The sequence below is a fragment of the Eurosta solidaginis genome, chromosome 1 (assembly GCF_040869045.1).
Source record: "Eurosta solidaginis isolate ZX-2024a chromosome 1, ASM4086904v1, whole genome shotgun sequence".
NCBI lineage: Eukaryota > Metazoa > Arthropoda > Insecta > Diptera > Tephritidae > Eurosta > Eurosta solidaginis.
In genome coordinates this window covers 102381224-102400134 of record NC_090319.1, presented here as the reverse complement: position 1 = coordinate 102400134, position 18911 = coordinate 102381224, and the positions used below count along the sequence as shown (strand labels likewise).

General features: G+C 38.4%; 1 protein-coding gene across 3 annotated transcripts in view; it reads right to left on the bottom strand.

The window, feature by feature from the left end:
- AdamTS-A (ADAM metallopeptidase with thrombospondin type 1 motif A) overlaps positions 1 to 13284 on the bottom strand; it is a 358159-nt gene extending 344875 nt beyond the window's left edge. Inside the window, exons 1-2 of one of the 3 annotated variants that reach the window (XM_067759424.1) lie at positions 13048 to 13284; positions 6207 to 7306 (exon numbers count right to left, since the gene is read on the bottom strand). In XM_067759424.1, coding sequence (XP_067615525.1) covers positions 6207 to 7250 — 1044 coding nt within the window. In that variant the 5' untranslated portion in view covers positions 7251 to 7306; positions 13048 to 13284. The remainder of the gene's footprint in view (positions 1 to 6206; positions 7307 to 13047) is intronic. The other 2 variants (XM_067759425.1, XM_067759427.1) reach the window with 2 other exon arrangements.
- Between the last annotated feature and the right edge of the window lie 5627 nt (positions 13285 to 18911).

Genomic DNA, 18911 nt, shown 5'->3' with positions numbered 1-18911 from the left:
GATAAAAGTACCGGTTTCTACACCAGTCTGACTGCAAATAATTAAATTCGCATACCAGTCCCTAAAAAGCTAGATGGTGAAGAATTGAACTTATTTCCATATCCTATCGAAATATTGCATGTTGTCCCACCGACTGAGTCAATAAAAATACCAGAGATGATAAAAACTATCTTGAGCTGTTCGTACCTAGGTTAGACCATCTCAGGTATCTAATGGAAGTACAGTAGGTAGTACGACCACAGCCGCCTACCTATCAGTTTGTTTTTATCAGGCCCGGTAAAAAACTGGATGTTCCACTAACATATTTTGAATGATTATACATGGTATACCATAAATAGATGAATTAGCATATCCTAGCCCAAAACAAAGTTAAAACACGTTAAGCTGTTACTTGTCCCAGATACTGGTATATACGTGGTCGAATCTTGCGGTACCCGCGAACACATCATTATCAATGGCCTGCCTTTATCATACGGCACTGTTAACTCCAAACACTTTTGAGGCTCAGATAAGGAACATGAATTAGCTCGAAGGTTTGAGGTATCCGGAGTGATACTTCTCTCATCAGTAATACTCCCCTAAATCTACGGGAAGTTAATTTTTTCCTTACACCAACAACATTAACTGCAATATATGGTATATTCAAACAGAAACACAGACACAAAAAAATAATAAGGTGATAGTAGTAGTGGATACTAAGGTTTCCTAACTTCATATAAGTGAACCAAAGAGCTGCGCTGTATCACCCAGTACCCAGTCATACATAGTAACCTTCACAACAAACTTCAAACAAAGTGCTACGGTATGAAGGCCGGTTTCTGTGATGCATTGAGAGACTTGATTTTTCAACTTCGATTAAAAGAGTCTTTACCAACTGAAAGTGTTCAAGATAACGAAAAAATCCATCTCTGCCCATTTGTAGCACATATCAATCAATGGGTTAAATCACACGATACCCTCGCACTTGCGGTCAATACAACTCGCCATGCACATGAACTACATACCACATCCATACACACATACACATACAAATACATATGTATTGAGCATTGGTCTGACTGCTCTGCTAAGTACTCAAATTTATTATAAACAAATCCAAAAAAATGCTTCTAAAACAATATGCGCAATGAAGCATTTTCAAATTAGTTCCATGGCGGAACGATACAAGGTGGCAGCATGGGACAGCTGAATATAAACTTTTTTTATTTAATTTGATACATCAACTTCCGGCACAGTACGATTTTGACATTTGTCCATCGAATTTACAAAAACGAAGTACATGGAATTTTTATTTATGTTTGTAGGTATGTCACCATGCTGCCACCGTGTATGGTTCCGCCATGATTAGTTCGAACAAAGATACTCGTATAGAACATAAATTGAATACAAAAGCAATTAAAAAAAAAAGAAAATAGATTGCCAAAAAATAAAATAATGTTAATTTAACCAAAAAACAATTGTGAATACAATATAACCCAGCCAGCATTTTTTGAAATTTTTGATCATAAAATATTCAAATATCATACCCCAAGATGATTTAAAAGAGTCAAATTTAAAAGTATTTTCTATTCGAAATTTAATATATCGTCGGGAGAAAAATTTACCATAAATGTGATTATTCTTGAATAATCATTTTTGACTCAGCGGGTCGAAACGCTTTTTATTCATATTTGATATCATTGTAAAATTGAACTTTAATTCTTTTAGAGTAATATTTGACTACTTTTCAATGTCATTTTCTGATCATATTCGTGAACATACATATTTCAATCGGTTTGGTTGAGTTTTTTGAATCATTTTTGAATACGATTATCATGATTTATTCTTCATATCTCATACAAAATAAGATACTGCATGATAATCATATTTCATCAGGGGAAGAAAGCATGTGGAAGTGAGCTATTTGAACCAAAGGTAATTCGCAAATAAACTTGACCGATATACACCTGCGACTACAACATCCAACATCAGCTATGATTGTGAAGATCTTAAAGCGCGATAAGGTACGGGATGTTGAACCCGTATTCGTGTATGTCAAGAGAGTTTCACTTACATGGGGTTCAAAGAGGTCACACCCTTTGTCTTGTCCAACCATTATGTATTTTCTGAGAAGCCGAAGGTGGAGAAATAATTGGGGACATCTTCGGTTACGAGAAGCATTTGCATTATATTGTCTTGAAGAATATCTTAATAGAATTTTTATAAACATACATACATACATATTTTTTCTAATTGAAAAAATGTGTGTATGTGAAAAAAATATGATTTTCAGTGAAAAGTAAAATTTTAAAAAGTATAAAATTCATTATTCAGCCAACAAATATAATCAGAAAAGATTCAGAAAGCTGAATTAAAAATGATTATGAATACTTGATCACCTAAAGTAAACACATTTGATTCAAATATGATTCCAAAATGTGATTGAAAAACTATATTCAGTTTTTGATCATCAAAGGTATTTATATTTGATTATTCTTTTTGTCGGTTTTATGAAATATTAAAATTTAGTCATCAAAGGACTTCAAAAATGATTCCAAAAAGTTATCGAAAAATGATTTTAAGTTTTTGATCATCAAAAGTATTCATATTTGATTATTTCTTTTGTTCAATTGTATGCTAACTCATTATTTAGTCAGAAAGAGTAATCAAATTGTACTGATATGTAGGTTAGGTTAGGTTGCAAGGGCTGAGTTAGACACTATGGTAACAGCTCACTACTTAGGCCACCAGTGGGCCCATTGTAATACCCTATACGGTCTCAAAGAGGACCCCTACCCTGCCTAAAGTGGGTCTAACCACCTCGTGGAAATTATAAATTTTGCTAGAGCCTTTACTTCATAGCTAGAGACCTCAGCGAGGTCATGTAGAAAAGGTTTACCAAGGATGGCCAACCTACGCCTACTAAGCGCTGGACAATGACAGAGAAGGTGCTGGACACTCTCTTCCTCTTCTGAAATCTGCAGCTGCGACAATAGTCGAAGGTCGTTACCCCCATTGTAGCACCTTGCGTGCCTATTAAGCAATGCCCTGTTGGAACCCTTATCAGGGACAATAGAACTAATTTGTTTAAAATCAGAAGCTCTTCTGTGCGCTCCTTGTCATATGAGGGCCAGGTTTGCCTGGATGTCTCACACGATGATATGGCTGACCATAGTCCATTTGCGATTCTTATAGTGCTTGTGTTCACACGAAGCCTGAAAGTGGCCATGGGTGTGCCTAGCGAATCATTTCCCGGAAGGATATGGTCGGTGGTGCCTCTTCTGGCCAGCTCGTCTGCTCTGCAATTGCCTTCAATATCCCTGTGCCCAGGTACCCATATAAGGCTGATACTGAAGTGCTGAGCCATCTCGTTAAGAGATCTGTGGCATTCAGTAACCGACTTGGCGTTGTCGACAAATGAGTCCAGGGCCTTTAAAGCGGCCTGGCTGTCTGAGAAAATAAATACTGGTTTACCATCCTTAGGCATAGACCCTAGATGGTTCACAGCCCTGTGTATTGCCAGCATTTCCGCTTGGTAAACACTACAGTGATCTGGTAGGCGAAAAGAGACCTCTAGACCCAGATCCGGCGAAAAGAGGCCTACTCCCACCTTCACGTCAAGCTTAGAACCATCTGTGAATATGTTGATGGCACCCGGTACCGTATGTGGTCTGGTATTCCGGTCCTGTCGCGATTATTGATATGTAGGGAAATTCAAAATTTAATCACCTAAATGCTGAGTGGGAAGTACTGTATGTGTTTGTGTATGTATGTGATTTCAAAGGAAAAGAAATCTTAAAAATTAATCGAATCAAATTAAATTAATTTTGCGATAAACGTGACGCATTTGTATGTACCCTACAGTCAAACCGAATACATTTGGATTATTCAACAACAGTAGGAAGGGCATGCCCATTGGGATTTTTTCATACAACCCCGACGGCTGCACTGTCTGCCATTCTGCACATTCCGCCTGTAGACCTGGCAGCAAATAACATAGCGTTAACAACTGCAACGAGGCTCAGTGCCTCGGGGCACCTCGAGCGCAGCCCATCCGGCCATGGTGGAATAGTGTCATCAATTACAGGACGAACAGACTATCTGACTCCCTATCCGCGCTTCAAGGGGGCTCTTAAAGCCACAATAGAGGTGGTCGGTTGGCGCAAGGGTGCCCAAATGGCGGTCGAGGCGATACATGTGTTCACAGATGGTTCCAAAGTAGTGGAGGGAGTAGGGTCTGCGATATACTGTGCTCATCCGGAAATAAACAGATCCTCCAAGCTGCTAGATCACTGTACCGTTTGCCAAGAGGAAGGGTTAGCCGTAACCAAAGCAGTAGAAACCCTGGAAGAGAATAGCTTAAGCTGCAAACGTTTTAACTTTTATATTGACAGTCAAGCAGCAATTAAGGCAATAATCTCGCATAACACAGCATCTAAATGCGTGTTAGAGTGTAAGCAGTCTCTGGAGAGAATCGGGACGGGAAAATTTTCAATTTATAGTTGGTTCCGGGGCATAGTGGACTAGAGGGATATGAAAAAGCGGATGAACAAGCTAAAAAGGGCGCATCCCTTAAATCTTACTCCGTAGGTGTCCCAATTAAATTTGGCGATATTAAGAGAAGGCGAGAGGTGTACATGATCGACCAAAGGGGAGAGGCGGGAGTCCAAGCGCGGGGCTGTAAAGTGTCGAAGTTTATGTGCTATTCTTACAACCTAAGACTAACAAAGTAGTCGTAGGTAATATTACAAAATAGAGTCGCATTTGCCAATGCTCATCCTCATAAATTTAAGTGTTGCTTCTTGACTTATCTGCAGCATCCATTTTTTCAATATTGTAACTAATATTAGTAGCACTAAGGGATTCTATCATCTCTAAGCCGATGCTAAGCAGTGATTCAAGTCACATCAATAATTCAATCATTATGACTACACATATGTACATACACGCAGCAGAGAAGCAACACATGCAGATATCTTATCTGAGATATTCAATTATAATTGTGGAAGTGTCGCTCACAAACACACGCGCATATGAGAGCTATACACGTACATCTGTAGTTATAATAATAGCAGATAATCAACTAGTAGATTCTTGAACAGAAGCGCCGTGAAGATGCAACGAGGAAATCAAAGAGTATAAAAGGCATGAACAATAGAGGCGCTGCAATCAGTTTCGATTAAGCACGCTATCTGTCGGGCAATAGTAGAGTTATTTGTTTTGAAGTACTTGAATAAAGGCCATTTTGCATTATTAAATATTGGAGTTATTTATTCAACAGTTTAGTGATTCGAACTTAGCAGAAGGTTGCAAATAAGAGGATTTGCAGTAAATTCGTTACAATATCATAAAAAAATACTACATTGATACCTCTCTGAAATAGAAAGTAACGTGCAGAAAAAGACGCCCGCATTCTATATTTCCTTTGTAGGAGGATTTATTTCCTTTTCCTGAGAGAAAATGGGAAAGTATAGGCCAACGGAACTGAATGGCTTTATCTTCAGAGTCAATGAGATGATTCAAGATGTGAAACAATATCATGAAGCTGGAGATGAGTATCGCGGAGGCGCATAGTACGAAAACTCGATATTGAATGTATATAGTCCAAAAACTAACATTTATCTATGTAAACCAAGAACTAGTTCTAATTCTGTACCCCCCTCATTGCTTTCAGCAGAAAATTTTTATATTGCAAAGACCTGCTAGTTCAACCCCAGGTAGTCGATGAAGTTGATTGATTAACTGTAATACATTTAGCCCAGATTTCAGCGCGGTTGTTACAAATTCAGCTGTCAGTTTAGTTCCTGATTTTCACCAGTCCATTAAACCTGTGGTGCGAAACTGTCGCTTTTCGTGTCTACCATTTTTTCTATAGGGACATAGCTGTCAATCATACCCCCGTTGATTTAAGGGGTTCTGTGTGGGCTAAGATCACGATGACACGAAATTGAAGGTCTAGGTATCTGTAAACTGGAGCGTTGAGGGAATGAGCTAAACTTAATATTTATGTTTAAACCACCTGGAAGTGGGTTGGAAATGCGCACACTTCGACTCTGAGTAATTTGTCGTTATACGTTTGCATGTACGAAAGTTAGCAAACTAAAAATCCCTAATGGATAGAAGAAATAAGCTGATATATTGCAAACTAAACTAAAATAAATAGTTATGTATCGATTCGACATACTATACCCATATATCGTATACAAAAGTGTTCCAAATCGACTTACCTGTTTTTCAACCAGCGGACGAGTGTAGATGAACTCCTTACGCGGCGAATACAACTCTGGTGGATAACCTTTTAGCGAATAACGCATAACACCGTCATCAACTACATCATTCACAGTCACCGCCTCAATTGGAAAAGAGCGCTTGATGTCATCACAATCAGCGAATCCAACGGATTGATAAAGCGGTTCACCCACGCTATACGCTGGGCAGGTTGAGGTTGTCGATGCACAAATTGATGCACTGGAAGCGCTTAGCTTTAAAGAGCTCGCATTTTGTTGTACACCGATTGATGGTCGTTGCTCTTGCAATTGTTGTTCTTGTTGTGGTTCTTGATGTTGTTGCTGACGTTGTTTGCGTAACAATTTCAAAGTTGTATGCGAATTACAACGCTGACTATGATTCAGTTGATGTACATGACTATCGTACGAAGCAAACGAAGTGGTATAATCGAGTTGACAATGAGGCGCATGCGGCATGTCCCCGTCCACGTTATCAGCTAAATCATCCGCGTAATCAGTGTCATTCTCATCATCGTAAATGCTATCAACTTTACTGTAATAATGCGGTGGTGGCACGTCACAACTTATCATCGAGTTGCGCTTGCTGTTGTTGTTCGTTGCAAAATTAAAGGCGTTAGCAGATTCAATGCCGACATGGTTAAGCGCATTGTCATCGGTATTATCGTTACTAGGGTCTTCGATTAGATCAGTTGTTACAGCTGTAAGCAAGCGCTCACATTCTGCAGCAACCGCGGCGATGGCGGCGACATCGCCCTCAGCATCATGCCCATTAGCGTTAGCGATACGCGAATTACGTGGAAAATTCAACGAGAGCTTGTCTGAAAGAGGAGGCGTTTTCACAGCGACGCGTTGCATAATATGGGTGGGCGAAGCTTTATTGCTGCACTCAATCTCGGCGACGGCGGTGTTGGACGAGGCGTTGGTTGTGGCCACGATCATGTCACTCCCGGTTTTATTAAGGTTGTTGTTACTATTATTATTTTTGTTATCATTGTTGTTGTTTTCGACAGTCATCATGCCCATTATTGGCGAACGCTCCTTATACTCAATTGCAATTTGATTGTGTTATTATACAGCTTCTATATACATACAAACACACACATACATACATATTTTGTTAATTAATTACATTTTAATTTAATTTTATGCGCATAAATAAATTTTAGAAGTTTTCGGCAAAAGCACAAGCATTTGCGCTTAATTCATATAATGTTAGTACAACAAAAAAACACAACACAAAATTGTATTCGAATGAAGCGCGATTGGTTAGCGCGCGGCTAACGCTTCGCTATGTCGCGCGTCGCGTTAATTTACTTCTAGTATGTACAAAAGTTACGTTCCGCCAAAGCGTGTTCAATTTTTGCACATTTGTATTAAAGCTGTTGTTGTTACAATTTGTTGTTTCATTACTTTCTGCCTTATTCAATGTCCCTCTTTGAGCGTACCGCTTTGTATCGAACGCTTTTTTTTGCTTCAATCGCGCTGCCACTTTTGCTGCGCTTGCGATATTTTGTTTCTCATACATTTTTTTGATTCATACCAAACACGACACACAAAAAGTCTGTCACTGTATTGGTAATCACGCCACTATCGCAGCATTTACCGAAATTCTCACAACCATTTAAGCTAACACCAGCTACGCCTAAACCCCTTGGAGCGCAGCAATTTAGTGCGCTCCATTAATCAGCCGCTTGTATATTTTCTTTTACCCATCTGGTGGCCAATAATTGGCTGTTTAATTGAGTGACTGACTGCATGTCTCGTGGGGTAACTGCTTTCCACACTTCGCATTCTTGCACTTCGAGAATGGTCCATTCAATTACTAAGATTTAATTGCCGTGAGACTGTGGCGCGTAAATAAATTTGTCAATGCGCAAGCATACAATCAAGCTGATAATCATATGCACAAACATTCATAGGCATCAGATTCAGCAGAAGAAACAGCTCTGCGGGTACGCGTTTTGGTTGCAAAGTGCGCGGGTGCTATTTGCGCAACGCGCGCGGCATGTACAACTTCGCGCTAAATTTGCACACAATCACAATCTTGTTTGAGAAATTTCTATCTTCTTTTGACTAGCATTGCTTTGCTTGCTGACAGATAGAGTGATAAGAGGATTGCTTTTGTGATTACGTTCATTGCAGTAGAACTGCACACACAAACACTCGCATACAAGAAAATACCCTGCAGGAAATTTCAAAACTAGTAACCGACAAAATTGATTTAGGTCTTAAGAAAATGCCCAATGCCATTTTATGCCAAATTTGAAATTTTTGTATTTGCAAATATGTACGAGTATCTTCCTATTCTCTTATTCACTTTCTTTAAAAAAAATGTGTTAGAGGTGCGTTCTGCATGCATCAATTGAAAAGCGCAAAGCTTTTTTGAGCACTTCTTCAAGGGTCCTAGTAATGCGCATGAATTACCAGCTCTATCTTGGCTGCTGTTTCAAAATGCCCTATGTCAAAAAAAAAATGCTTTAAAAACGCCTTATTTTAAAAACTGTTTTAAAAACTATCTGATCGTAAGTTGAATACACTGTGATATGAGATAAGATTTTAAGGACAGAATTCTGGGAAAGGACGTCCTTAAAGATAAGTTCGAGATACCAAGATTTTAAAACAAATCGTGAAGTAGAGCTTTTTATAACTGGCATCTGGTAGAGCATCCTCAATTCATTACAAAAGATATTTATGATGAACAAGTAAGAACTCAGAATGCCGTTTATAGTGGACCGGCTCAGAACTGAAAGTCATTCCTACAGGGTAACTTCCCATTCGTTAGTATGCCTGATTTGTTCTAAGGCATATGTGTGCTTTCTAAATAAAAGATGACTTTTGGCGCCATTTGACTTAGCTTATAGAAGCTAATAATATACAAGCGTTCCCCTTTTATACCCAGTAGCGCTGGCGCACGAAGAATTTGATGAATTAATCGAAAATGTTGAGAATTACAAAAAAAAACTAAATACATACAGATCAAGCCCGTTTGTTCATCTTGTTCGTCAGTCCTCGCACTCCTCATCTAGCACCTGAAATAGGAGCTTTCAATTTTAAAAAAGTGAAAAGGTTTTCTAAGCGGACTTGCCCCTCGGCAGGGGTTTGACAAACACTTCCAGTGTATTTCTGCCATGAAAAGCTTCTCAGTGAAAATCCAACTGCCTTACAGCTGGCTACCGTCTGGCTGGAGTCGGCTTAATATATGTATGTAGTCCCGCCCCACCAATTTGTATGAAAAGATAAAAAAGAGGCACGGCTTAAATTGAAAGAGAAGCTCGGTCTGAATATCTTCGGCGGTATTTCGCACCCAGTTTCTTAACATAAATGGTATGGTGTTTTGTATTTTAAAATATTTTCTGAAATCAGTCTCTTTTGAACTATTGGATTTTTTGGGCAAACTCTTTGCAAATGAAAATTTTGTTATCAAGCCACTTTTCTGTTTAATTTTGACACAGAAAACAAAAAAACCTACGTCCCTGTATAAAATTTTCAGATCGAGCCTAAATTTTTATTTACATTTATTCTACCATTTTTTCCAAATTTGTTTCATACATTTTTATGTTTAGAAAAAACACCTCTTTTCGTGACAATGACTTTGTTTTAACATAATTTGCAATGCCGAACCTACTGATAATAACTTTGAACTTGGCAACGCACTTGACTTTGAACAGATAGTAAAAATGTTCGTTAACTTGAAATTGGTATTTTGTTTTTTAGGAAATATTTTTCTAAATTAAGGCACACATTTGATTAAATTCTTACTAGGCGCTAAGCGCATAATTGCCTTAGAAACTAAATATTTTCCTTTAATACCAAACACCACCGAAATGAGATCGCTGTTGGAAAAAGTACAGTCGTCCTTATTTTGAGCCTACCGGGCGGCAAATCTGGAGAATATAACAACTCAGCTAAGAAGCATTCTGTCCAGAATCAATCGAAAAAATAGGACTAATAGCGAGTGACGTGAAGAAGCATTCTGTCCAGAATCAATCGAAAAAATAGGACTAATAGCGAGTGACGTGATATTATCTTAACTACTAACTAAAACTAGTACTTAACAGCATACTCCTGTCAGCAATCTAAAGCACATGTTTTATTTTTCAGTTAGATTTGCAGCGCTTCACATATATATTTTCAACTTGAGTAAGAGTTGAGAGGCATTTGAAAGTAAAATTTCGTTTCCATTTCATTATCATGATATTTCAAATCGATTTGAGAACATAAAAATTCTCAATTTGAGAAGTAGGAGCTTTTCGTGTTAAAATGGACCTGTTTAGTTTGAGAATGCTATCAACCGTATTTGAGAACTAAATTTTGAGGTTGAATAAATTTAGTTCGCAAGTATTGAAATTTTATATTTATTAGAACTTATCATTTAAGTGCTTTCATTTGAGTTTAATTCATTCCAAGGTTTGCAAGAAAAAACCTAACTCTTTAGCTCAAGATCTTGACCAGACATAACAACTGTAGTTAACAGCGCGTTTTCAACATTAAATTAAACTTGCAAAAAATGCAATCTCATTTCCCATTTCACTCAAATTTTTTAACTTTCTGTTTATATTACATATGTCTCTCTACAAATTATAAGCACCGCCACTCAAAAAGTATTCTTCGGTCAAACGTTTAGCAAAATAAATGCAATTAATAATCGAGATTTTATTATGAGTCATTACTTTTGTTTGAGCCTTCTTAAAACAAATTCTGAGACATGGGATTTTCATACTGTCGGCGGAGATGAGATTATCTTCAAAACAGCCGACAATATTTTTTGCATTGCCTTTAATCCAACATCCATTATCTGATTTTGAAGACATTAGAGCTAACAGCTGGTGAAAAGAGAATTTTTAACTATATGACCTATGTCGTTTTATGACCAGTAACAATCCTGTTGTTGAATTAGAATTGAAGTCGAAATATCGATCAGATAAACCTACTATTGTATAATTGTGGCTAAGAGCTCGTAAAAGTCTTTAATATACAATAAATAATTTAGATATTAACCGAGATATAGAAAAACTTTTCAGTTTCTTTTCATTTTCAAAAACTGTTGCGTGATAACTACAAAAAAAGGAATTACATTTACATTTTAAATTGTATACCAATTTCACACAGAGGATTTATGAAATAATTAGTGAAGTTGGCCACACTAAAGCCCTTATAGAAGACAATCTTCCATACACAATACAAATTCCTAATTATCTCACTATTCATTTATTGAATACCTCATGGAGTAAAAAATCTAGTACGTTTTGCTTGATGGGTCAAATTTTATAAAAATTATAATAACCAACTGAATTTTAGAAAGCGCTGTTTTCGGATAGAAAAATAGTGGATTATTAATCGCAATATTTGGCATTTAAACCAGATTTTTGTTTGAATAATACCGCATTTTAAAGATAGAAATTGAATCTTAGCTAACATTCGATATAAAAATATGAAAAAACCCTGAAACCCTGATTACAGATGACAGAAACAAATTTGTGGAAAAAGCAAATGAACCAAAGAAATATCGGCCTATATAATTCTAGAAAATATATAAAATGATAAATAAATGAAAGGCGCGATTACCTCCGAAGAGACTTAAGCTTCTCTTCCAATTTACGTCGTGCTCCTTTTTTAATTTTTCCTACAAATTAGCGGGACGGGACCTACTTATTTTATGCCGACTCCGAACGGCATCTGCAGGACAGATGAGTTTTCACTGAGAACTTTTGATGGCAGAAACACACTCGGAATGCTTGCCAAATACTGCCGAGGGGCGATCCCGCTTAGAAAAATTTTCTTCGAATTGAAAAAACTTGTTTCTAAAATTTTGATGTTGCTTTGCACAGGGCGTGAACCCAGGTTCTTCGGTGTGGTAGGCGGAGCACGCTACCATCACACCACGGCGGCCGCCTAGTAAATATATACATCTACGGATTTTCGGGGCTTGAAATTTTTTTTAATAGATTCTTATCTGGGGGCAATTCATTTTCTGTGAAGTGATAAAATGAAAACGATTTTTTATTTTTTTCATTTCATTATTTCACAGAACGTGAATTGGTCCCCTGATTTCTACTCGAGTAACCTTGAACAAACGATTTAATGTGATTGAAAAATTTAAAAAACTTAAAGCAAATCATCCAATGATGATTTAAAATCTATTCGAAATTTTCATGAAAAATGGAACAGCTCTGATTGATATCCACATGATGGACTCTATTAGAAACCAAACGTATTTTTAAGAAACGATTTATATTTTGGCCACATTTTTTAATGAATAAAAATGTTTAGGTTGAATTTTTAAGTCTCAATTAATTACAAATTCAAATTTAGCACTTATTTATGCTTGTGTTTATTTATGAGTTTTTTTTTTCTTAGTATTTTGTTTTATTTCCACTGGTTTGTTGAGTTTTATAAATTTTTCGCATAAAAAAGCGATTTGTTATTGTTGACGTTTCAAAAAAATGACTTTTTTTGTTAAACGTTTTACTTAAAGTTAAGCACGAAGGTCTGTTCTTCGTCAACTTCAAAATCTACTTTAAAAAAACAACAACAAAGAAGAATACAACAGCAAAGCGGTCAGCTACAACTAAAAAAAAATGAAAAGGAGACTATGTTGTACGTTTACAAAAAATATTAAAAAGGTTTTTAGTAAGTTCATGTAAATTTCAATACAAATGTTTTTTGGAAAGAAATATGTCCAGCGATTTTAATTTTTATTTCTTTTCACTTTCATATTTGATTTTTTTAATTCTCAAAATTGCAATATTTGAATTCACAAATCACACAGAGAACCACGATGGTCATGCACGCGTTTTATTAATTCTACACATATACATACATACATAGACACCAAAATCACATCAAATTGCGCGGCAATACAAAAAACAATTAATGAAAGCACATTTAGAGAAAAAATTACAATAAAAAACTACCAAAGAGCTTTCAAATGCAAAATGCTAAAATTATTAAAATTTAAACTCAAAACCAAAACGCATTGAAGACGCGCACGTTTCCGCCACACAGCAAACGTAGCCGTCTAAAATCAACCGTCCGTTGTCTCTGAAGCGCGCCGAGCAAAAAAGTTAATTTTCAAAAACTGTCGACATTATAGTAAAAAGCCAGACAGACATAACATACGATGTTGGCGTTCATTCAGCTGAGTAGCAGTTGATGCGACGCGCCGCCAAGCGCTGCGCCATAGAGCGGCAAGCCGCGCCGCTAAGCAACTCAGTAGTACTAAGCATATAAATTGAACTGCACGATCCTTTCTACGGCTCTACGCTCTCACTGTCCGCGCGTGTTGAATGTCTAATGACGCGCGGTTAACATTGTCACTACAACATAGCGCGCCGCTGCGCGCACAGTCGACTTCTAAGTATTTATTATGCACCGCATGTTTGCTGATCATGCGCTACTAGTCAACATAAATCAAGCAATTTGGTAGGCGTTCATATGCCAGTAGGCACTCATACTTCGCTGCGCGCTACTTGTGGCCGACTCTCATATCGCGCGCGCAAATTTGGTCCCCAAAAAGGGAAGCAAATTTTTTAAAGCGTCAAATTGCTCTTGTTGCTGAGTGGGGCAAAACTCTATGATCACCATAAAACTCAGCAAGATCAACAACATCAAATACAAATAAGGCACTCTGGCAGTGCCATTCTTGCTCTGAGTATCAGTACAAAAAGTTAGTCAAAAAACATCCACAAAAAAAAGTTATGGTTTGTCTCAGTCATAAAACTCTGGGAATGGTTGTGTGCGCGCGTCGTGAATTTTGTCTAATGCTTTTTGGCAGCGCGATGCTGTGCACTGAGCGAATCAAACAAGCTTATATGTTTTCAGACGCTTCTTGTATTGTTGTTTTTGCTTTTTTATATATTTTTCCACTGGCTTAGTTTGTTTGGCACAAGAGCCAAAAGTGCTTTGAGACGCATACCCGGCAACCGGCTGTATCGCTGGCTGGCTGGCTAGTTGGTGAACCGCCTTGTCTTGCTTTGCCTTGTAGTCAGGGAGGCAGCTATCATTTTCTCTGTCATGGTACTTGGTACCCATCAACGCAATAAAAGGCTTTATAACTGCAAAGCTTCCTCAACTAAATTGTCAATCCCACTTACCCGAAGGGAATATATAATTTCAATATAAGAATATATCAAACACATATTTAGCAGACGAGGCTCTGGAGACCCCACCCTCCTCATCAACTAGGGGGTGGGGGAGTTGGCGCAATGACCTAGAAGGTTGTTTTGGGTCACATTGAATGGTTCCCGAGATGGTCGGACTTTTTACTTAATGCAGCTTATTACCAGATCCGAATTCGAAAAAGAACAATCATCATCGATACCACTTCCGGAAGTCTTCGGAGGGTGTCTTTATCGCTACAAAAACAAGAACAACAACAACAATAGAGATCAAAACTGAATCGTTGGTTCGAAAACATTCATACTACTGGACACCAACTCTGTCAGCGGTCTCCTGACCCCAGTAGAAAAATAAAAAAGACCTGTTTTTCAGTTACTAGAAGGTCTTACTTACCGTGCCGATCCTTTCGTCCATTCTTTATTGAATGAAATTGGACAAATTACACCTAAAAAGGCCTCGCCATTTCCACACCGAAAAATAGCTTATGAAAGGACTTCGATTGAAACACATTACGAATGCTACGTTGTAAGACATTACCTTTGCGCTTTGAATGCCACATAAAGGCAACTTTTCTTCTGTGACTATGAGTCCTACGGAGCTACCTCTGATTTTGTGTTTACCCTGGTGGGGTGGATTCATGGGGTGAAAAATACCAAAAGCAACATAAGAAACCTCCAGCCCAGCTCGTTAGCCTCTTTCCCAACAATCTTGTCACAGGCTAAACGTTTCATACCTTCTTTTTTGACTAACGACTTTCATGGGATCTTCATCTGTCGACTTTGTGCTTCTATGAACTTTTTATTTCCAGCGCTAAGGATTACTTGTACGGCTTGTTGATACAGTGCAATAAACGGAGGCTACTATTCGCTGCACAAAAATTTGGAACCTACAACGGTTCTTCGTCTAAAGTGTATTTGCCCATGTTGCGGAGCCATATAGTAGCGTCGATAGGAGGATACCAGTAGCTTCCTGTGCTTGTGCTGGTAATCCGATGTTTGGCATCAACCTGCTTGCCAATGATACCTGCATAGATGCTTTCTGAGTCGCATGTTGAATTTTACACCTACATAGTTGACCAACTGAGGTTAGATCTTAAAAAAAAAAAGGTTTCGAAGTAAATTTCTAACGATAAGTGCGAGTGTAGCCACTCTTTTCTGCGTAGCATGGCTTTGTGCATGCATCTTTTTTGTTTAGGGTTGTAATGCCTGCGGAAATTTTGTCTACGAATCCGTTAAATAACGATTCATCGGGCATTTCAAGCATGAAACTTGTATTTCACCCCTCATAGGTCAGGACCGAGAATTGATATCTGTGCTGCCCCGCATGTAACTTTTAAAGTTCGCAGGAACTTTAAAGTATGTTATACGATGGTGCGATCCCGGAGATAGCTTCTGATCACGCGCTGTAGGTAGCCTTTCTTACGTGTAAGATGTCAAGGGAAACAACTCGTTTGTCTTTAATATTACCGAGCTGATCTTATTTCTTTGCATTCTCCAGCCCCGAAGACATGTCGACTGGGGGCTAGTCTTAGTTGTTTATACCATTTGGGATACGTGGTTTTAGGATTTTTGCAATTTCTTTAAAAACTTTTGCTTTGATACCGTCTCGCCCTGGGACCTTTATATGTTTAAGCTTCTTGCTGGCGGTTTGTTAATCTTCTCTGGTTAATGGTGAAGATTCTTCAAGTGTGCTGGTCTGGCCATCACCAACCCAACTCATTACGTTTGACAAATGCCTAATGTATGGCTGATGAGCATTCTGTTAGTAGACTGAAATATTCTGCTCCTACTACTGATCAGCAAAACTGGCAGCTGTCTCCCGGACTATTGCTTTGCTCAATTTTAGCGCTGGCCATTAGCATACCTACAAATGAATGGATTCAGTCACAAGCAATAAGCCTTTTTATATATAAAAATTTACGTACGTATCTACACTAAGATGTGTGTATTGATGTATATTTGAATTATGTATGCATGTGTTTGTATGTTGCTCTAATGGGTAGTATGGGTTTCTAATTTCAATTCCATCTATTTTCGTTTTTTTTTTCTGCAATTTTTATGTTGGTTTCATTTTCTCGATTACTCAAGAGATTTTTAGCTAAATTTCCATTGAAAAATAATTTGAGCAATAATATCCAAAGGCATAAGTTTTCTCATATACAAATATTAGTTTTAACCCTTTAATGGCTGTGATCAGATATACATTCGGCCTTGGCAAGGTCACATGGAATATTAATTAAGCATTTTTGGATAAAGCTGAATTAGAGCCTTACCCAAGTAGAAGGAAAGCCGGGTATTGGACAGGGCTGCTAGACAGGAACTAACAGCCATAAACTCCAGATCACCCTCGACCTTCAGAAGACCATGCTGCGAAGAGACAATAAGCAATATTACAATGACAACTGAGATTCTTTCAGGAGCCATACCAAAGAAGAAAGTGCTAGGAGACTTCAGTGTCAGCTACCATCAATATATCTATTTCGTAGTATGTCTACAAGAAGCGCCTAGGGCGGACACAAATTAAACAGCGTAGCGCTACTTGCTGCCATGAGCACAATGCGTTAGGGAACTTTTTAAAGAGGTGATGTCAATCCAACCAAAAGTTCGTTTACTGGTGGAAGAAGAAAGAGAGCTATGACAAAACATCTACGCTCACTGACTCAATTGGCGCTTAAGCGCATAAACGGGTTTGACCTCCCAACGTAGCACCAGGCGCTTTTTTGCTATAACAACAACAACAACTCAAATCACTTGCCCACTCGTAAGGCGAGTAAATACAAGGACAAGACTGTTCTATATGCCAACGTCAAAGAAGACGCACACAGGAAAAATCAGCTATACCGTTAAGTTTCTTTATTGAGTCTTAACTAAAACCGCCCAATCATCTTTTCTGATTTTCTTTGAAATACTTATGATGTCTGTGTAATCCTTCAACTGTTTTTCTTCCCCGATGCTTTTTTGTCAATGTGAAAGTCTATAGGAAGGCTTCCTGGAGCGGAGAGCCTTCATCCATTCGCTTAAAACGTTCTAGCCAGCCAAGTTGTTCAGCTTTTGTTCGATACACTCCGATCTGCTTAATGCTAGTACCGCTCATCATTGCATTTTTTCTAAGCACACCATATAAAATTAATCAGATTTTGTTTTTAATTAATTTCGCCATTTGGTCTCTACTCCATTAAAGGGTTAAGCCTACGTTAAAAAGCAATTCCCAATCCACGCCCTTTACGGAAAAAAAAGAAATATAATATACAAACAACAACTGTGAATCGCCTAAACATCAGCTGACAACGACCAAGTGTCAGTACCACATGCTCTTCTTTACGAACCGGCAAGTCAGCAGATATTTGCTAGCAATCAGACTATAACGTGCTATGTGAGTGTTTGCAATTCAATAGCACACGTGGGAGAGCTTAGATGTTGAGCGGTGAGCTTACGAATAAAAGAATAAAGTTGAGAGCAATGAAAGCGCGCTGCAATTAGTAATGATTTGTATGAAAACAAAATTTTTTTTTTTTGAATTTCTGATAGAGCGCTTAATTGTGAAACAATAGCATTTGTGCTCTGCGCTGCGCTCTTGTAATTTATTGTTTTCTTGATTTAATCCACGCTTGGGCGGTTTAGCTTGAAACGAACGGTGAGTTCTTCGCATTCCGCAGAGGCATACATTTGGCTTAAATACATTTTTTATTGTAGAGTATTTTGTCAATGTGGGTTTTCGTTGTTTTTATACCCAGCTGTGCTAGTGGATACTAGTAGTACTTTGTGTAGTAGATAGATTGAGCAAAAATATATCCATATTTGAATATATCCTAATGAACAGGCGTCTACCGGTTTTTGTTCGTTTAGTGCTAGTTCAGAAGTGAACGACAGGGAGCCCAGGGATTTTATGGCAGTTTGGCTGTCACTGAAGATAAAAATTTCTTTGCCGACAATGTATGTCCCTATCCTAGCTGCGGCTTCCATTATGGCTGCAACTTCTGCCTGGAATACACTGCAGTGGTCAGGTAGTCTGAATGAGAACTGGAGGTCAAGGTCCCTTGAGTATACTCCACCCCCAACTCTCCCGTTTAGCTTGGAGCCGTCCGTGTATATGGAAATGCTGTTGCCCATAGCAAGGCACTTATCCGACTCCGTCCAGTCATCCCTGCTGGGTATGTTTATCTTAAAGTTGGTTTCCGCAACTGTTGTGGTCGCACAGCGATCCGTGCTAGGAGGGAGAAAACTGTATTTGTTCAGTATACTTGAGTGTCCTGTGGTCCTGTTGTTCCAGCACGACAACTCCCTTAGACGCAGGGCTGACGTTGCCGCTGCTCGATGACCAGCCAGATCCAGTGGAAAGATGTCAAGAATGACCTGAAGAGCTTCGCTAGGCGTTGTTCTTAGAGCCCCGCTTATGCTTATCATGCTGGATCTGTGGACTTTACCCAACAAGTTTAGGTTTGACGCCTTGCTCAAGGCTGGCCACCATACGACTACCCCATACAGCAGTATGGGTCTGATAATCGCGGTATAAATGCATCTGCATATGTTGGGGGTGAGTCCCCATTTTTTGTCCATGGCTCTTTTA